General features: G+C 35.1%; 2 protein-coding genes across 3 annotated transcripts; both read right to left on the reverse strand.

Annotated features, from left to right (window-relative positions):
* Window positions 1-423: 423 nt before the first annotated feature.
* Window positions 424-9,929, reverse strand: LOC132708824 (microtubule-associated serine/threonine-protein kinase 3). 2 transcript variants are annotated; one of them, XM_060681426.1, is made up of 13 exons: window positions 9,547-9,929; window positions 7,962-8,217; window positions 7,812-7,911; window positions 7,280-7,756; window positions 6,490-7,223; window positions 5,803-5,873; window positions 5,296-5,751; window positions 3,892-4,172; window positions 3,297-3,833; window positions 2,912-3,241; window positions 2,398-2,854; window positions 2,023-2,337; window positions 424-1,969 (listed from the first exon to the last, which is right to left on the reverse strand). In XM_060681426.1, exons 1-13 carry the CDS (start codon window positions 9,695-9,697, stop codon window positions 1,527-1,529), a joined length of 4,608 nt encoding a protein of 1,535 aa, XP_060537409.1. In that variant the 5' UTR covers window positions 9,698-9,929; the 3' UTR covers window positions 424-1,526. The 2 variants fall into 2 exon arrangements, with proteins under 2 accessions (XP_060537409.1, XP_060537410.1); XM_060681427.1 differs by having other exon boundaries at window positions 425-1,969; window positions 7,812-7,908.
* Window positions 9,930-10,429: 500 nt separating this feature from the next.
* LOC132695534 (gamma-1-syntrophin) lies at window positions 10,430-17,122 on the reverse strand. Its single transcript, XM_060659836.1, has 9 exons — window positions 16,825-17,122; window positions 16,547-16,757; window positions 16,337-16,496; window positions 16,154-16,279; window positions 15,755-16,098; window positions 15,538-15,696; window positions 15,258-15,482; window positions 14,998-15,201; window positions 10,430-14,935 (listed from the first exon to the last, which is right to left on the reverse strand). Exons 2-9 carry the CDS (start codon window positions 16,742-16,744, stop codon window positions 14,828-14,830), a joined length of 1,524 nt encoding a protein of 507 aa, XP_060515819.1. The 5' UTR covers window positions 16,745-16,757; window positions 16,825-17,122; the 3' UTR covers window positions 10,430-14,827.
* Between the last annotated feature and the right edge of the window lie 4,095 nt (window positions 17,123-21,217).

A 21,217-nucleotide genomic window follows, 5' to 3' on the forward strand; every position in this document is an offset into this window, starting at 1 on the left:
TTTATTTTTTTTATAATGAAAACACTATATTTTTTAATTTTTAAAAAATTTAGTGACACGGAAACAAATTTTGATAGACGGGTTTATTAGAAACTTTTTTATCTCGTGTAATTTTTTCATAAAACCTAGTTTCTAAATAAAAAAAAGTTGATTTTATTCCGCCCCATTTTTTTCCTAATCAAAAAATACATAAACATGTTAACACGATTTTTAGACACTCCTCGTAGGCATTGATTAATAACAAGTCGTTCAAAATGTTCCGGTAACGTCTCTACTAAATATACATGTAATTATAGTTTTATTTGGGGGTTTAAATATGTGGGAATTTATTTTCTTATCCTTAACGAATAAGTTTTATTGAACGTGGATAGGATAGTTGGGGAAAAGCAATTTGCAATGAAACGAGTACGGGTTTACTGAATTTGTTTTTATTTTCCACATGAAGAAATCATGACAGAAGAAATAAATACTCTTATATATTTATTTATTTTTTGTAACACATGGTATATTTCGAATTAAAAATATTAAAATCACATTCTTCACAATTCAAAATGAAACTAGTTCAAAACTTGTTATTAAGTACTATAATAATAAAAAAAACGAACCGTTTATAATGTATAAAAAAAGGAAGAAAAACAAACATACAGCATTTTTTAAAAAGTTGAGATCGAAATATGTATAATAAAGCAAAATATCTATTTCAAAATACAGCGGCATAATTGGTATATGCAGAAGTTCCACATAACTCATAACTCGTGAAATGGAGTTTTAAAAAAGCGGAAACTTAAAATTCAGCAGAAGTAAATAAAAATAAATTCTCGAAAGTTCAAAAACGATGGAGACAGTCTTTAAAACGATTTAGTAATTATAAGACACAATAAAAATAAAACGAAACATCTATCTCCATAATCATAATTGTCTTCCGAACTAGAATAAGTATTACACCTAACATCACATCTCATAAAGTTGATTTTTTTTTTAAGTGGAGTATTTAAAAGTGTAATGAAAAAACTGTAGTTTTACTTTTTGTTGAGCAATGACAACCAAACCGTAACAATCGAATAAAATTTATTAAAACATTGCACACTAAGCTATTTTGGAAAATTCTAAATTTATAGTTCCCGATTTGAACGTCGTAAAAGTACAATGTTGCACATGTGAAGCAGTGCTTACCATAATGCTTGCAACAGAAGTACTTATTTACATGGACTGGATTACATATTTGTTGATTCTTGCACAAAGAGTTTTATCAATGCCATAATGACCTAGTGTGCGAAAAATAATTCAACAGAGTCGAGACCTAAAGCTAACCGAAGCCAAGCCTCAACAAATAATATATAGTGACAAATACATTCAGTCTTTGATGAAAGCGAAACAAAAAGCCGATTAAAATACTTCTTAGTTCTCTTAGCATTCTTAGACAAATACATTCACAGACAAATGGACACTTATTTTAACACACCTTCTACTTAATGACGTGCAGAAGAAACATTAAATCTTACCACAACCATTTTACATTTAAAAACCTATTTCTTTTTATTAGGTTTGCTATCTTTGTCTTCTATTTTTGGAGGTGACCTTTCGACCTGCTTCATTTGGCTCTGTTGATTCTTTTCCTGCTTATCTTTCAGCGACCCTTTCACCTCTTTTTTGTCTTTGATTTCAGTCTCTTTAAAAGCACCTTTCTCTTTTTGGTCGCTCTCTTTAGTCGCCTTATCTGCTTTATTGGCTTTGACCTCAAAGTCCTTTTTGCTGCTAACAACCAATTTCGTTTCGGAACTATCCAAAAATATTTTCTCAGCTTGAGGATTGTTCTTGCCACTAGTATCACTCGTTTTAGCAATTTTCTCCTGTTTCGTTTCTGGGCAATTTGTGGGGGAATCTTTTTCTTCCGCTATCCTTGGTAAAAGTTCACTCGGTCCAGATAAATTCAAAGACAACCTATTTTCCGCTGACGAAGGAGGATGTGCTAAATAAAGCATTCAAATAACAAAACCGAATAAAAGATATAAAAAAAAATACCTGGATCGCATGGTTGTGGCAAGATTTCCGTTTCCTTTTCTTGTTGAGCATTTGGCCGCCATACTGTCGAATTTCCTGTGCGAGTTTGGGCTTTAACTGCCGGCGACGCTGTGCCAGATGAGCACAATGGTGATATGGAACATTTATTTTCTGCACTTCGGGGATGAAGGCGATCTGGAGATAACGCCCTCCTTAAAAGCGGAGATCCAGGTTCAGCACCTTTCGGTCGTGCGAATCCTTTTTTGGATTGAGATGCTACCGCTATTGGAGTAGAACCAGCGCTTGGGCTGTACGACTGGGTGGTATTTGAACTACCTGAAATTAACGATTGAAGAACTGGAATTCGTCGATTCGAAAGTAAACAGTTTCATGTACCCGGTTGATGACACACTGGAAACGCCAACGGACTAGGAGATCTTGTAGGTGAAGCTGGTAAAGGAGACGGCGATGGGGTCCTCGCTAGAGGTGAGAGAGGAATATGACCGACAGATTTTCTTCGGTTAGGAACAGACGTAGGGCAAGATGGACCCGAAGCGTGTAGAGCTTTCGGACACCCAGTTGAGTGAAGTTTATGTTTTAGACCGTGTAATGTAGATGGTCTTTGATAATGCTGTTTATTGTTCCGTCCATTTGGAGCGTTGGTCGGAGATGGAGTTGCTGATGGGTTCGACGTTCCTGAAGAACTGCTAAGGGAATCTGAAGGAGATAAACTTGATCTGTTTGCAGGACAACTTCTAACCAAAGAAGGCGAGAAACTACTGTCGCTTCTTGGGAATGACTGAAAGCTCCTGCTGGGGGTCACGCTAACTGGAGACTGGATACCTGCTGCCATCTGCAAAACGCAAATCGGTGAGTATCTCACCAATTAAGGTGCCATACTGATGCTAACTTGCTGCATTTCAACGTTGGCTCTTTTGGTGCTAATTTTTCGAAACAATGATGCTTTCCGGCGTTTGTCACTGTCCCTTTTTTGTTTTTTCTGTCTGTTCAGGCTGCGCTTGGCCAACTTACTTTGGCCTGGCTCCCTCTTTCTCCCACCTGTTTTAATAGAAGTTTGTTCCAATGGTGTGGCGCGTAGACTGACGTGTTCTGCACCACCAAGTAACAATTGCAGCACTTGTGTGTGGTATAAGCCTTGAACGGCTTCTCCGTTAATGTGAGTGATCAAATCAGCTGGTCTTAAACCTGCTTCGAAAGCTGGACTGCCTTCGTCCACAGCCTAAAGACCATAACTTTGAAAAAGAAAAAAAAAAGGAGCATAGAAAATAACGCACCATTACTAAGTGGTGCATAGTATAAACATCGCTGTCGCCATAATACACTCTGATTGTATGAACAGTAAATCCAAATCCTTTGGGACCCCTTCTTATTATTATTGGTGGCTTCAGACTCGTAACCAACGGTGACAATTCCCTACAAGGCGACGTGTCCCGTGAGCTAGCTGTGCTAGATCCTCCACCTCCGCTGGGAGAATGAATACTACATGGTGGTGCTTGGAAATCATCTGATGGGATCATTAACGACAACCCAGAAGCAGACGCACTTTTGACCACTGATCGGGATTTGTGTTTCATCGAATGGGGAGTATGAATCTGGGTCTTGCCCAACGGAGACAATTCTCTGGTTTCTGAAGAAGATGTCCCAGTTTCTAAACTACTGTGTTCATCTTCCACAGAAATTGAAAATTTGGGTAGAATATCACGCCCATGGGCTGCCTTTCTTCGCCTGTGGATTTGTGGCGACACATCGTCGCTGTCGGTTTGCGATGATTCCGGGGTAGTTATTGCACACAGAGAAAGGTCTAAGGATATCTAAAAGTAACAACATACCATGAAACCTCTCAGTAAATGTTAAGATTGCACAAAATACCTTTCTAGGTTCAAGAGGTTTTGGATTAACTTTCTCCGCAATTTGAAGAGCTAAGGCATTTGAAGACTTAAGTTTGGAAGCGGAATCGCTGCTTTCAGAATTAGAGCCTTCCATTGCCGCTAAATTCAACTTCAAACTTGCGGAATCAGATCCCAAGCTCAATTTAGAACCATGGGTTTTTCTGTATTGTGGAGAGCATGATGAGAATAGCCCAAACACTGGAGAATCGTCAGTGTCATCCGTGTCATCCTCCAGTTCGTGGCTGTAACGGTCCATTCGACCTGTTGGTATAATTATTTATACATGATTTATAAATAATTTAACATGATTTTACTGAACAATGTTATTTTAAAAGCAAAAAAACAAAGTGATAAAAAAAAATTCCAATCTATCTGAATCTATTCTCGGCAACGGAATATTTTTGTGCAGATCCAAAATTACAGTGTCCCAAATTTCTTGTAATCACAGAGTTTCTCGGTAAGCATCAGAGATAGACGTTTTCGCGACCCTGTGTCAGTTTTTTGTGAATGTTTGAGATATTATGTTATAATAATTAATAATAAATATTCTCGAGATATTGGGTGAAATAGCAATTTTGCAGTTTTTGGGGTGGTATCGTCAAATAAAAAGTGCAGTGGTGTAGTCAACAAATTTTTTAGACAAAGTTTTCGTGATATAGCCCATATATATTTTTTAAAATGGAACACCACCCAAAAAATTCGGATTATTTTCTCTTTAAAATCATGTATTACATTATACAATTTTGAAGTCAACTAACCCTACAAGCTATAAGGCCATTTTAACGCTGGATTGGTACAAATGGGCTAGTAAGGTGGCCTGCTAGGTCGTCAGACCTCAGAACATCAGATTTCTTCGTTTGGTCTTTCTTAAAAAACAAACCATGTTGGTTAATATTGTTTACATTAATTTAATTATGTAATTTAAAAAAAAAAAAAAAGGCGAATTTTTTTAGACCAAAAAATAGAGTATTTAAAGAAATACTATGTTTGGCCTATATCTCGAAAACTGTTTATTGTTTTTGGGTGCAAAATTTGGAACACAGCGCACTAAATCGCGAACGCCATGACTCATCAAAGAAATTTTCCACCCCACTGGCAAAAATGTTTACAAAAAAAAAGGTGGGCACAAACTACGCATTTCTTAAACTATGACGAATCACGTGCTTTGTCAATACAATGGGGTTTTATTGCTTTACCACATCTGTTTTGCAAAGTGCATAAAAGGGCGGCCAAGAGCTTCCGCCATCGTGTGGCCGCATAGCAACACAACATCTGGGATGGCAAATGGGATCGATAATAAGAAAAGACAGGCCAAAGCTTTGGTTGTAACAAAACGAGCTTATTTTCTTAAAAAAAAAAGAAAATCATTAAGCTTGCAACTTACTGTCAAAATAACTTGTATCTTCGTCGTGCTCGAGCTGTGGCAAAAATTCTGCTTTTTGCCTAAGCAAAGAATTCCAGTCTAAACCTTGAAAGTAAATATGATCTTTAACTTCATGGGCTCCGCCGGTACCCAACCGATCTCTAGGAGAATGCTGCAATAACTGTGAAATTAGATCTTTCGCCTCTTCTTGAATAGACCAATCGTCATTTTCAGGCCATTCTATATCGTCTTGTACGGTATGCGCAAACAATTCTTCCGGTGTATCACCAAAAAATGGGACGCAACCAATTAGAAATTCGTAAAGTATTATACCCATGGACCACCAATCCACCGGCTTCCCATAACCTTGCCTTAAAATCACTTCTGGAGCAATATATTCGGGTGTTCCGAACACTTGTTTATCGGAAAACTGATGCGCTTCAGTATCTATGTAACCCTCGTAGAGATTAGTTGCAACTAAAAGTAATACTTTAAACCTTTCATTTAGCACCCAATTAAATTATTTACGTGACATAAGACCCATCTTGCTCAATCCAAAATCGGTGAGTTTGATATGTCCCAGGGCAGTGATTAAAAGACTGAAATGTATAAAAAGTAGTGGTAGATTGACTTTTTCATAAATTTTAATACTTTTTTTTTGCCAAGCAATAAATAAATATATAAATAAATAACAAAAATCACTGGGGCGCCTCAAAGCATTATCTTGAAAACAATTCCATTTTAAACTCGCAGAGAAATGTCAAATGAAACAATAATAAGATTTTTTTTCTAATAAATTTTATTTTAGTTCTTATGCATGACAGGAGACAAAAAAGTTTCTAAATAAAACATAAAATATATATATATATATATATATATATATATATATATATATATATATATATATATATATATATATTACGTCATTGCATAAGTTTTTTTTTAATTTTATAAAGAGAAAAATAAGCAGAAGTTTTTTTTTATAATAGTAATTCTTCCGCAATAATTTATTTTTCTATTTTCGTTTTTAAGATAAAAAATAAAACCATTATTTTCCGCCGTATTTGTACCGCGATATCTCCTTAATGGTAGGCTTGTGACCCAATGTTTATATAACAAACTACGCTTTACTTTAAACTAGGAATCACTTTTCGCATTTATTTTGAAACAATCTTTACACACACATTTTTAACTTAAAATTCTTGACATACTTACTTGTCGGGCTTCATATCCCTGTGAACGATTCCATATGAATGCAGATACTCAACTGCCAATACAGTTTCAGCAAAATAAAATCTAGCCATATCTGGGGGCAGAGGGCCAATATTCTTCAACAAGCTTGCGCAGTCACCACCTTCTACATATTCCATAACCAAACACAAATGTTTTTTAGTCTCAAAACTGCAATACATGCTAACAACGAATGGATTATCAGCGAAACTTAGTATATCCCGCTCAGCGAAAACTTGCTCCACTTGATTTCTCAATATTAAGTTATTCTTATTGATTTTTTTCATGGCAAATCTTTGCCTTGTCTGTTTGTGTTTGACCAAGTACACAGCGCCATATGCACCATTAGATATCAGCTTTACCACCTCAAAATCTTGTTCGCTGGGGTTATTGAGCGACTTCTTGTTCGGGGGGGTCGACGTTAGGCAGAGAGATAATCTAGATGAATTGTTCGACCAATTACAGTTTTTTAATTCCTGTTGTAGTTCAGCTATCGGGTCCCGATTCAAACCTAATTTCTGAATAATGTATTGGGGGATATCCGCTTTTATGCCTTGCACACCCTTAACCTGACCCTCAGCAGCTTCCAGAAAATGGTAAAATTCCTCGGGATCAAACTCCAAGCATTCCAACAGTCTAGCCGGACGGGATATTATCAACAACAGTTTTTTAATGAATCCTGTGACCATAGTTGCTGCTTCTTCAGATTTGTCTTTTGTCTGCTCAGACAAATAACTTCAATATCAGAAAATTAGTCCGAAAGCAATATACTCACCTCAGTAAGCAATCTCTCCAAACTTTCCGACATTTCGTAGAAATAGCGACTAGTTATCAATTTGTTCTGAGACTTATGCAAGCAATCCCTTGCCATCTCCAATACTTGGTGATGAACAAATCGAACTATAGGCAAGTAATCGCAATCTTCTCCAAAATCCAATGTTTTGTTTTCTTCAATGTAATTCCCAAGTCTTTCTTCCATTTGTTGTGTGGCCTTTGGAAATCTCTCCTTGTATAAAACATTCATCATGCAAATTTCGTTGTCTATTACTGGCGATCTACTGGGGCTACTAAGACTTCTTGACCTAGGTCTATGTAAAGGGGACCTATGGGGGACCACATTATCATCATAACTACTTCCTGGTAGGGAAGTATTGCTATCATTACTGGAAAAATGGTGGGTTAGCATTTGTATATCGTCCGAAGTCGGTATATGTGGTAACTGATGGAGCCTTTCCTGACTAGAACATTTCGACTAAAACAAGTGGCGTTAGCAAATACTAAATTTCTAGAACTTGGGTCCTATTTACCGACATATTCGAACTGCCTGGAGTTGTTCCATATCCTGATGATGGTAAAGACGCAACCGACCATCTTCTGCCATCGCCACGATAGCCTGCCACAATTCTACTTAAGAGGAAACCAATTATTAAAAGTTAAATTGTACCCATTGTTGTTACCTTTTTATTGGGGCAAACGAGAAATTTATAAAACTCTGATGGGTCCTGGGGCTATCGATGGGGCTTCCACATATAGGAGAATGCGACCTAGGCAATATTGGGGATGTGTTGGCAATGAGACTCAAGCGGTTAATGGTTGGACGACTATTTCGCCTGGCAATGTTAGAATCTTTCATGTTGGTGGAGAGTGAGGGAGCGGATTTACCAAGGGTAGTATTTCGCATTTTAACCAAGTTTGAAATCGGATTTGGCAGACCTGCAAGCGAGTAGTCAACATAAAATCAATGAAATAATTTTTAGTTCTTACCAGCATCAAATACAATTGTAATGGTATGTGAGCGAATACTATTGCAATGAATACCTAAGCCTAGCTATATTACCCCAAAATGTCAAAACCATTAATACTAGACAAAATATTTTTCACGAATGTTTATAAAATTTCAAGAAGGGCCATTACCAGTAAACAATGGTTTGGTATTGGTTGATAAATTTGGTTATCAACACTGTGGTGGAAAAGTGACCACTGACATGACTCATGAATAAGTGATTTGTTTTAGTACATTTCATGACATTTTGCAGACATTAGTGCAGTTAATGCAGTTATCAGGCCCCTTTACCGGTAGAAGGATTTCAGTTTTGTACTGCCCAGAACAGCTTAGGAAGAAGAGGGAAAGAGAAAGACAATGTGGACAGCGGCGTTTAAGAGTGACTCTTTTGTTATTTGATATCAAACGACACCCTTGTAGCTAAAATATAATATGCATACATGAATGCATCAGCAATCGAATGACATGCCGACGATGATAGAATATCATCTTAAAACAAATCCGGATTGCAATAACGCATAAAATTAGCGTTCTGTAAATAAGTTAAGTGTACTTTGAATATATAGTTAATCATACATCACATACATCAGAGTGGTAACCAGAAACTAAAATTGTGCATGGCAATGGCATTCCAATTTTTGACACAACAGAAGTGTGTGTGTGTGTATGTGTGTGTGTAGTATTAGTCTTTTCTTAATGTAATAATTAATTATTTTTTTTTTATTATAAAACACTATACAACACAACATTAAATTTGTTAATTTTTATTGTTATTAGGATTAACTAGATAATACAAATAAATTAGAAAGTTTCCATAAGCCCTGCTCTACTTTTGATTTACGTACCCTTTTTTTACGAATGAGTCAATGTGTCAAACAAGTTCAATGAGATGTGTTGAAAATAAACCTGAATAATATTTTGGTTGAAAATGAGGACAAATAGAAACAACACTAAGGCGATATTGTTAACGTCAAGCTCAATAGTTGCTATTTTATAAAACCAGTGAAAATAGACTAGGAAACTTCAAAGGGAAAAAAATTGCATTTAAGCCTGAGGTTAATTTTTCTATGAATCATAAGTACGCTTGAATCAACAAAACATTGTGGGAGAGGTGTGAAAGCAGCGATTTCTGAAAATAGAACTGAAATAGCAATTATTTGATTCTAATTAAGAATACACCGAGATTTTAATACAAATGTTCATAAACAATATAAAGATTTATATAAATTCAGCGTAAACAAACAAAAGTAGCGAAGTACCTGACTGCTGTATACTGGCAGATTCTTGACCTGGGGCAGTACTGCATCTTTGCCTTTGTTCTAAATAACCTTTCGGTTCATCAAATACCAATACTCTGGCAGAATTTGAACGAGACCGCGAATTAATACAGTTGTCGATGTTGTCCTCCATCTATCACCACCCAAGACCAATATTAAACAAGCCAATTGTTAGCACATTTACGATAGCCCACACCAAAACACAATGTCGCAACAATTGTGACATTTTTTAGTTCCGCAACAAGTACTGTATGGGGCCATATTTAAATTATTTTTAAGCTTTTTATGGTCCCTCGGAAAATTAACATTCTGCAACGTAACCCGACAATAGAGTTGAAAACAGCTGGGAGTTGCGTGCGCACGGATGCCTTTCCAATCGAACTGCAGGTCCGGAATTCAGTATTTTATTATTAATAAAAATAAGATAATAATAATATGATATACAGTATTCATTACAATCACGCAATGTTAATGAGTTTGCAATTTAACTCGACAATAAAGTAGAAAATAGCCGTGATTTGTCCGCGCCCTCACAACCTTTCGAGAATTATTGTTGCATTTTGAATATCAGATATCAGAAACAGTCGTTTTATTCAGTCCTCTTGCATTGCAACATTACCATCCAATAATATAAATATAATAAGTATCAACATTTGTATTTTTATTATTAAATAAAGGTTAAAATCACGGCGGCACAATGTCGTAAATCAGGTCTTTGATGAAATATTAATACGTAGATAATTTTATTAGAACATATTTTCATTTCAATTGCAACGATAAATTTGTCATCCGTTTGAGGATTTTTGTATGGACCTAGATGGATAAGTATTGGAAGGGATATGAATAAAAGTACCACCATTACAGCACTAAATAAATTTATTTATATTGTCAACGGTTATTAATGTTTTACATTAATTAATTACAAAGAAGAATCGATCTAAATAAGTCTTCGCAAGGATATATCTAAAGTAATTCGCAAATAATGACTACGTAAGTTTTTTAATCACAACCATTATAGTAAATGCTTCAAACCCATACATCGGGCGTACGAAAGCAAAAGCTACAATTAAAGTCGTTTTAAACAATTTGTATTTGGTTTATTAACAACAGCTTATGAATAAAACAACAAAGATCTTTTAAATCACAAAATGCTAGTATTCGAGTAAATGATGACTATGATAAACTTTCGATTCTGAAAACGGTAAATTACAGGCAACCTTATTGCTAATTAGACTTATTTAATTGAAAAGATTGACTATTCATTACATTAAGATGATATGTTGATGAAGGGCGATAAAACTTTACTTATATGTTCAAAATTTCGTCCAATTTAAATTACACAAATTTAAATAAATGTGTAAAATTCACATTTTGATAGTATTTTCGATAACGTCACACTAAGTGTAATATAACACACACAAGCCCACCGTATATTAGAGAAAATAATTTTTATTTTAACTATGAAGGTATAACAAATAGCTAAATCTATGACTCAATCGATAGTCACGAAAACGACTCTAAGTAACACGAATGTAACAATTTCCAATGTACATAAAAATAAGTGTATTTTTAACCAACCCGATGCAACTTCCGTTACTTTGAACACAGCTTGACGCCGCTGGCCAGGTATACTTAATAAGTATACTACATAATGTACCTAATCCGTACGAGGGCGATTCAGGTAACTCCTAAGTTTAACTACTTTATATATCACTCTTATGATCTCATAATTGTGCTCGTGTCTACACGTACCTATAAAATCTACTTTTATGCAGCGTTTTTCGAAGTTTTTAATCTTGAAACATCTAACTATGTAACTTCATGTTAACTAATCACCCCTAATTCACTTTCGTAAGAGTGGGGATCGGACGCAGGGAGCAAAGACAAAAGTGGAGGTCCGTTCAATTAATACATCTAAAATAATATATAATTATCTAACGATAATTTCGTTTTTTACATTGAATTAAATTTTTTTTTAAAGCTTTATTGCAGTTGATAGCTTAGTACATTTAAGTGAACGACGAAGTGTCTTTTTTTCATTCTAAAATTTCTCCGGTGAGTTCTTAAGATCTCAATGAAAATACAGGAAAATTTGCAATTAGCGTACTTAATTTTCGTTGAGATTTTCTACTCCTACATTAGCTGATTGCAATCGCTTATCGCAAAATGAAAATATTAGTTCCCAATAGAAAATTCTTCACGGGACAAGAGACAATCGAAACCTCCTATCTTTCATCAACTTTAATATAAATGTAAATATTAGTTTTTTTACACGTTTAATTACATTAAAAAAAACATTACGTAAGAAAAAAATGTCTAGCTTTTCACAGCAAAAAAATTATAAGCCCATTTGGGTTTTATCATACAAGGTAGAATTGAACATTTTGAATACTGGGTAGTCTGGTATTTCTGGTATCATCAAAAACTGTGTCGGTGGTTGCATAGAGAACTCGGTTACGGCGTTTCGTTTCTCTTGAAACGTCAATTTTTCTTATGGACGCCATTACTCAAAACGCAACGATTTTGATCAAATCTGACACCTTCATTTGCGGTTGTCGATAAGATAGATCTTCAAACGGTACTGTTTTTTGAATTTTTGTATTTTATTTTAGCTTAAGCAATCTCGATTTATTTATGAGGAAAAACTGAAAACCCGTCTGCTTCCATTTCTGTGGACCGCTTAAAAAAATAATTAAAATGGAATAAGGTTTATTTTATTTTATTTTAATTACTAGGGCGGCTACTGGGGATCAGCGATTGTCTACGAGTAAACTATAAGAAGTCTCTTGTTAAGTGTGGCAAATCTACGGCGTCAATAATAAAAAAAATAAACTTGAGGACATGTGCACTTTTCTAATACAATGGACCAATGAAGTACCGTAGACGAGACGATCGGACAAAGTATCGAGCTCTGTGTTTCGCATAAATTTGCAGCTCGTCAAAAGATGCCGCCAGATCGGGAATTATGTTTCTTGAAAATATTTTTTCTCCAATGATTTACAACTTGGGTAATAAAAAAAAGCGGTGATTTGAGGTGGTACGTGTACAAATTGGTGTGGGGTGAAATACGCAGTGGGATTCGGTTATCAGGCGCTGTTCAGTACGTGTCTAGTTATAGGTGTGAGACCTTCCAAAATATAGATATGATAATGAAAGAAAAGAGAAAAAAGACGAACATTTGCACACAGTCTCATAAATGTGATACTAACAAACTAAGGATTGATATGGGCAAGTATTTTCCTAGTTGCTAGTCCTTCTGTTCTGTTTAATATATTTTATAAAATTTAACATTTTCCGATGTTTTTGCCATTGCCGAGATACATAACTCGACTTAACATTAACAACGCACGACAGTAATCCGCGGTATCGACATTTTTCGCTAACCCGTTTTAAAACCGAATTTACATCTAGTTTTGTCTTCCAAGTTTTTTTGTCTACGTGGTGGTTTGAAAAAAAATGTATAAGAATTATTATTATTACCAATTTAAAAAAATAAATACAGAAATTTGGTGTAATGATATTTCCACATATGCATAAAATATAATTATCGCTTTAGCTTTTGTTTGGTGTTTTTCTGGATATTTGCATCAGCTGACTGCTGAAAGAGTGCCATTGCCACATCATAATAAATAAGTCGATCTCTAAATTTAACCGCATGGGTCACTTCTGGATATTCGTAACTGGGAGTTTTATAAACGAAAGCCGTCCGTTTAAGCTTACCAATAAAAATTAAACAAAACAGGCAATAATTTTAAAGTAATTTGAACGCATGGCTTGGTTTATAAAACTAATTAAAAACTAAGGGCAACCCAATATTTTGCTTCTATTTAATAATTGTTTGCTGGAAATGCAAATGTCTAGACAATTTTACTAATAAATGATAAATAAATGGCGATGTTTTTTTGCAACCAGTTGACTGCCATTTTCAGAAAACAAAAATGAAAGAAGGGCTAAAAATTGATAATATAAACGTAAAACAACATCAATTAACCTACGCATATATAAAATTGTACTAGAAAACATCGCCGTGAGCATTGGCTTTTAGTATACTGGAAAGTTGCTAGGATGTCTCATTTCTATTGGGAACTGTTATTTTTTGCAATTCAAAACAAGCGGTATAGAGGATGTCTCAATAGTGCGTTCCTTAGATTTGAACCCCTTATTAAAGAAAAAATAATTTACCATTTCTCGTACGTCGGTTTTTGTTGAGTCGAACTTGCTAACGTTTCGCTAATCATCCTGTTGGCGTCTTCAGAGCTTAACTGAGACTGAAACATCTAATAATCATCAAACTGTTTCACTTTCAATTAAGCTCTGAAGAAGCCAATCGGATGATTGGCGACACTTTGGTAAGTTCGACTCAACAACAACCGATGTAGGAGGAATCCAGAAGTTTTGTAAATTGTATAACACCTATAATTATTTTCATATAAACAAGAATATAAATTTCTAGAGAAGTGAGGTTATGTTTTCTATGGTTGCTCCCTATATGTTTCTCCATATTTGAATTGTGGGACGAATTATAGAGATATTTTGCGTGATAAATATTACGGGAAATCCCTTGTTTTTTAAATACAAGTTTTTGATGTAGGATTGTGATTTTTGGCGGAAATATGAAACTGCGAACTTTAATACAAAAATGTAAATGTTTTAGAAATTATGACAGATATAAATAAACAAAAAAATTTATGCTACGAATGACATGAAATAATCACCGTTTAAAAAATATCAGAGCTAATATTTTTTATTTCTCACTTCTCTGAGATACTTTGTATAGCACTGAAAATATAAGTTAACGTTAACAGTTACGTCGTAGTTTGAATGATATTACCGCGAAAAAAGCACAATCCTATATTAAAAGATCCATCCTATATTAAAGATATTTTTTCTTTTGTTTGGTAGTTTGTCTATTATCGCTGGAAATTGTTGCACAAAAGATCAGCATTGAGAATCCTTGTAAAAGTCACTCCGATAATCATTTTGGGCAAAGATTCCAATGTTAGTATTGTATGAATCTTCCACCACAGTTTTTGGATGAATAAAATAAGATTTTTGGTGCTTAGTAACTGTTGTGCACATTTTCAATACTAGTCATAGCTTTTACTCCTTAACTTTGTAACACTGCAATTTGAACGAAATTACTGTGGCCTAAAACCTTTCAAGGGGGTTGTCTATTTGTCTATTTGTTTGACCCCCTACAACCCCACTTTAACTAGGTTTAATACAATCACTAGGAAAATCAGTACAATTTACTTAATTTATCTTAAGGGAGCATTGAACAGAGAAATCCTGGATCCACTGATGCTACTTTAGCAGTTAAAAAGGCATGCATACAGTAGAGAAGACTTTGCAAAATCGAACACTCCAGTTCCTGTGGAAATATAACAAGGTACACCCCCCGCCACTTTAATATTAAAAACTTAAAAAATATACCTTCGTTTCAATGACTTTGGTTTCCATATCCTGGAAATGTAACTTGAGTTTTGATTTCCCGTCATCAGAAGAGCCTCGCAACTGAGAAAATTTGTATTGCCATAATGGAGCTTTCGACTCGCCTTCATATAATGAAAATCCTATATTCCAGTCTAAAGTTAAGCCCGCTGTCTTGCCGTTGCTGCTCACAGTAAATGTTTTTGACTAAAACAACAATTTTAAGCAATTAAATAATTAATAATAAATAATTAAAAACTCACGCCAAGCTTCATTACAGCTGTGCAAACGGAACAATGCCACGCATTTTCGATCCTTAACAGTTCCTGTCGTGTTTCCACTGAGAAATATCGAGAGTCTTGTCCTGAGGTCTGAACTAAAAAACAATGCTGACGTTCGTCTACATTTTCAGACTCTTTAACAATTCGAAACATGGTCTGATACACTTTAAATGTCAAGGAGGATTTACTCCAGTCGCCAATATTCAGCTAAAAATTTTCTGTTTAAACAAATTTCAATTGGAGGAACAAAGATTCTACTAACAGGGGGAGAATCAAACAAAATAAGATCGGTCCCTTTTAAAGCTAAAAATCTTGCTTTGTAATTTTGCCAAGGCTGATTGTTGTTCAGTACACACTCGTTTACCCAACCCATGTACTCTATTCTATCAGAAACTCCAAAATTGCGATTGTACAATTTCATCTAGAAAACAAAATTCTATTCTAACTCTACAATGATAATTAGTAACATTTGAAATTACCTGTAAATTTGTTAACCCTATTATATTATCTGTAATATACTTTAACCACTGCGATAGAATTGCTGAATCATCACATTGTATAATACCAGTACTAACCCCATTTAAACCCCTTACTTCGAACGCATTGGGTCTTAATTTGTCAGTGCCAAAAATGTATCTTGTAACATATGCCATCATTAAAGGCACAGCTATTAAATCCACCCAGTGGGTCTGGGTTGGTTCTTGGTCCGTTTCAGAGCATATCGAACTAGGTCTACTGCTTGTACTATTTGAGGGGACTCTAAAACTTTCATCTGAAGCTTCTCTTTCACTATTACTGTCTGTGTTCTGCGATTCCTTGTCATCTAAAGTAGGTAATAAATGTTCAAAAAATACGTAAAACTAATAGTATGCACTAACCTTGCTTTTGAAGAAAGGGTGTAGCAGCTTTGTAATGCTTTACTGTTAACACAACCAAATCTCCCGCATTTCTCAAAATATTTACAGCATCATCATGAGGACAAGCAGTAATGTATTCTCCATTTACTGTACCACAATCATATGTGTTGCTTTATTCTATGTTAGTGATATTATAAAACTTACCTTTTATAATTGCATCTCCCACAAAAAGCTCCCCAGTTTGGTCAGCAGCTTGATTCTTATAAATCCTAGATATAAGTATAGGAAGCTTATGCTCGGCACCACCTTTTATGCTTAGTCCTAGGCCACCAATTTTTTGTCGCCTTATCTGAACCATCCTCTCCTAAAAAAATAATATAAGTTTTAATGAATTGCAGACAGATTATGCTTTACCTTTGCGTTTAAAGGCTTTGGTTCTATAGGTAGAGGTTCTTCCTTCTGAAGACGTAAAACTTCCATTGAAAGATGCAATTGAACCGCAGTTGGTCTGCTTTTACCATCACTAACAGCGACCATACCAGTCCTCACTTTTAACTTTTGATGTACTTTTTCTTCAATTGGAGTAGTCATTCTTGTAGCGTTTATCTTCATTTTGTAATTATGCCTATAACGTAAAATTACCAAATAAATTAATTGATTTCTGAATATTCCGACGTAAAAAGCCAACATACCCTTTTGCAATGGCACTACTATTTAAGGAACTACACTGGCATGGAAAATATATCGTTTGTCATTTCAAATAACTTACAAACATTTTAAAATTACTTTAAAAACAAGTTTTTTGACTCAAACCTCCAATGTAAAGCCATTTTTAAAGGGACTGCCATTCATAGATCACAGAGATTGGTTCTGTAGTCTCCACGCTTCAATCACAGATGTACAACTTCTCATCAGTGCGAAAACTTTCTTGGTGTCAATGTTGGTTGCCTATCTCATCCATAGCGCAACATCTGGATATGAAACGAGTATGCCCCAAACTGTGTGATTTTCGGAGCAGTTCTAGTGTGGAAATAAAAGATACGAAAAAATATATTTTTCTTTTATTTTTTTCTGATTAACTAACCACACATAGATATGATGTTATATAGCTTGATTTTTGGTATCTCCGATTGACATTATACCGGAGGAAAGAAAAATAATTAAAATTATATTTTTTCAAATGGAACACAATACATTTTTTCTTATCTTATTCTGGAAGACAACTATCAACTCTTATAATCAATATGATTTGATGATATAATACGATATTTTCCTAGCAATGATGCAATTGACCTTCCGCTAATCCCTCTAAAAAATGTCAGCCTTGCAATTTGTGCCATTTTCTTATTGGTTAAAAACATCCGAATGTGAAAATTCCTGTATTATCAGTATGTAAAATTGTCTGTGGGCTTTCGTTTTCAGAATACAAGGAGCAAAATTGTTATATTTTGCTTAATAATTTCGTCACTGCTTGAAGTATGTCGACCGGTACCAACATTTATTAAAATAAATAATTAAGTGTCTTTATCAAATGTAATATTTACAAACTACGTGCTACTATATATACCGAAAAATGAACATAAAACTGTAATTAATATTATTTATATATTTATATGTTTATATAAATATTAAGCTGGTAAAATAATTCTCGTCGCAAACAAATCCTTTTTTTTTTATTTGCCTATTTGATGCCTTTGTTTTAATACATTTTGATGTTAATTAAATTATTACACAGATCAAATTTAAAACGGAAGAAAACAATTTGTATTCGTTTAATAGAGAAATATTTAATAGAATCAGAAAAGCAACCTCTGTCCCCTACTAAAGAGCAGGCGTGATCGGATGCCCACTTTACGAGGTACTATCTACTATGCATTTTGTATTGGACAGCGATTCCTCTTGGCGATTAGGAACATACGCTTTTGACTGGTTAAAGACGCCATTATTCCCTAATATCAGTCACAAATATGGCGAGAGGCGCTGGAGTACGACCAAATTGGAAAAAAACTACTCTATCTAAAAAAACATCTGAAAAATGTTTTAACGAATTAGATTCGGTGTTGATATGATATCATATGACATACCTGTAATTTTAAACGTTTCATGTCATTAGATGCTTCGAATTTTTGACACCCTGTACAATGCTTACTTTGGCACTAACTTTTTAATTTATTGTAGGAAGATTAACTTATAAAAAAATCCAAACATATATTTTTTCTAATTGCATATATTTTTTTGTTATTTAGTGGTACTCAAGAGATGTTCTCGAACGAAGACATGTCACCAACGTAAGATTATTTGAATTTTACCACCAGAAATTATGCTATATAACATTTTTTGTTGGAAAATTCCGTTTTGCCGTCTTGCATTTTAATTTTATTAACATATTGTGGCCTTTCACAACATTTTTTAATGAACACTAATCAATTCAATAAATGCTATGATAAATAAGTAATTTTAAACACAGCAAAATTATATGTGCATCATATGAATATTCTGGAAATGGAAATACATGTCTGTTGAATAGATATGTAGTAGATATTACATTGCAGTTAAAAATAACATTCAATGTATGTGTGTTGGTAGTACTGTAGAATATAGAAAACAATCTACATGACACATTGATGATGTTTTCGTGGATCATATTTTGACATTTTCGTATACCATGTATAGACATTGTTGGGTATTTCTAAACATCATCTTAATTAATATTGAAGCAGGTAATTCCTTGACCCACTTTGTGACTAAAACATATATAAACAGGGTCTTAAATTGATTTGTTTCAAAGATACAAGCTGTTAATTTTTTTAAGAACATCACTTTTTACCCATACAATTTTTGTCGATTTAGCTAAATTGTGAGATTCTTTTATTGTAGTATGAGGCAAATTTAGTTCTGATTAGATGGACATTATTAATTCCAGGAGCGTTTCTAAACACTTGTTACAATAATAAGGATGTATTCGGAAACGCTACTCCACCCAATGAGATCTAACAAATATTCATATTTTTCAAAATATTTTCATTTTTGCAAGAATATTAATATGTTAATTATAATTAGGTAAAGTAAAGTAATATATATATATATATATATATATATATATATATATATATATATATATATATATATATATATATATATATATATATATATATATATATATATATATATATATATATATATACATTTTTCCATGTATATGTTATACAAAGTCGAATGTTTATTTCATGTATTCATCTGTGATGGATATACAAATTTTACAAAAATATTTGCTTCTACTTAAAAATTTCTAGACTCTCTGGAATCTGTTTGACCTAAAGTGTTCATTTAATTACATCTGAACCCAAAATGCCCCTAAAAATCTTAGTTTTTAATTCATAAAGGAATAAAATCATTTACGATTCTGTTTAGGGTATGAGATTTCGATCTCATTTAGATATTGTTGAGTAGTATGATTCTTTCACCTCTCGGCAATATCAAATCTTTCAAAAGGAATTTTTTAGATAAAGGGTTTGAATAAAATTTAAGTAAGAAATAAGAACATTTCTTTATAATAGAATTGAATTTTTTCAATAGATCTGGTTTTGTTTTCAATAATAATAGGTAGTGGTATCTAAAAATGCAGATAAAGTAATAAATAAAAATAATAAATAAATAAATAATCGTTTATTGACCACTTATAAATACAAAAACTTATTATTGAAGTCAGCAAGAATACAAACAAGATAAATATATTACATATAAACAGCTAAACCAGTGTAACCAGAAAGTAAAACTTTGTATATATATATAGGTACACTCTAAGAATAATTAATTTATAAAATAACTTAGATGTACTGTGCCTGATGAGTAACAAATTCGTTTATGGAATAGAAACAATGCTCTTCAAAAAACATTTTTGATAATTGTTTGAATTTTTTAATGGAAAGTCGGTTAACATCAATATTTTTTTACCGAAAAAGAGTGTTTGCAAAAATATTATACAAATCTATCTGTTCGCGTCATGTAGCTGTGATATCCACCATGAGTCGGAAAACAGACAAATTTGAGTGGATTTCACCTAAGTTTGAAGAATAAACATACATGGTAACGTAAGTATATTTAATTCTTTCAATATTGGGCGGCAGTGACTGGACGGCGAAACGCCCCCAAGAACCCGAACCGCAAACTTCTGCACTCTAAAGGCCCTCTGTGGTTGAGCAATCCATGAGGCGCGTCTCCCGGGTGGCGGATGGGGGAGCCCAGGCCCTCACGGGCCACCAGTCGTGGACCAGCTCACCCTGCCCAGCTGTCGTGTCGTGGCTAAGGGCCTGCACAGGGTATAACGGTGCCAACTGGCTTTTAGTCGGTTGATAAACCAGGCGTTGGGGCCGGCTCGACGAGTGGGCACGCGACGCGGGGGGTCTGAGCTTCACCACTTGGACCAAGAGGAGTAAACCTCAATAAAAATCCTAAATCCTACGGTGGGGGGTCGGGCCTAGGGGGTGCATGGCTGAATAGAAGATCAGTCTCTACCGATCCCAACCCCTAGGCACCGGGCGCACCTCGGGGAAGGAAGCCTTACCTCTGCATGCGGGGCTCTGCAGAGGTGGAGCGTTATGTTTCCCTAGCTACTCGTGGGACCTTTATGGAACCAAAAATGAAATGCGAAGAAATGAAGAAGGAGGAGGGGCCCCAGGGGGCTCCAGCAAGCAGGAGCGTCCTCAGGAAGGCCCCCTCCAAGGGCGATCCGAACAGGTCGCCAGCGGGGTGGAGGGCTCGGTACAAACCGGGAACACCACCTCGATGACACACCGCCCCAGACATAGGAGTGGGGCGGAAAAAAGGAGGGCGAAGAAGAAGAGACTCGCGGTGACGGTTTCGGAACCGCAGACGGGCTCTCTTCCGGCGCCCAGGAATCCTGCCACGCCGTCAACGGAGGGCTCCATAGGGGGCACACCGGAAACGGCAGGCGGGAAGCGGAAAAGAAAAATGGGAGAGACCACCCAGGTTGGGGCACCTGCCGGGGGTCGGCGGCCGACACGCGGCCCGGCGAAAGCTAGGCCCGGGAAAGGCGGGCCGTCCCGGGGGGGGCTCTGAGAGGGG

Source organism: Cylas formicarius, unplaced genomic scaffold (assembly GCF_029955315.1).
Source record: "Cylas formicarius isolate icCylForm1 unplaced genomic scaffold, icCylForm1.1 PGA_scaffold_12__32_contigs__length_19106922, whole genome shotgun sequence".
In the NCBI taxonomy this organism is placed as follows: domain Eukaryota; kingdom Metazoa; phylum Arthropoda; class Insecta; order Coleoptera; family Brentidae; genus Cylas; species Cylas formicarius.

Excerpts from the sequence above, each read along its gene's own strand:
- LOC132708824 (XM_060681426.1), bottom strand. The coding sequence starts at position 9,697 with ATGGAGGACAACATCGACAACTGTATTAATTCGCGGTCTCGTTCAAAT. Across the intron at positions 4,173-5,295 it reads AGATACAAGTTATTTTGACA|GTCGAATGGACCGTTACAGC; the intron begins GTAAGTTGCAAG and ends TTATACCAACAG. Across the intron at positions 2,855-2,911 it reads CCAACGTTGAAATGCAGCAA|ATGGCAGCAGGTATCCAGTC; the intron begins GTTAGCATCAGT and ends TGCGTTTTGCAG.
- LOC132695534 (XM_060659836.1), bottom strand. The coding sequence starts at position 16,744 with ATGAAGATAAACGCTACAAGAATGACTACTCCAATTGAAGAAAAAGTA. Across the intron at positions 16,280-16,336 it reads GGGAGATGCAATTATAAAAG|TAAATGGAGAATACATTACT; the intron begins GTAAGTTTTATA and ends ATTGTGGTACAG. Across the intron at positions 14,936-14,997 it reads CCAAAGTCATTGAAACGAAG|GAACTGGAGTGTTCGATTTT; the intron begins GTATATTTTTTA and ends ATATTTCCACAG.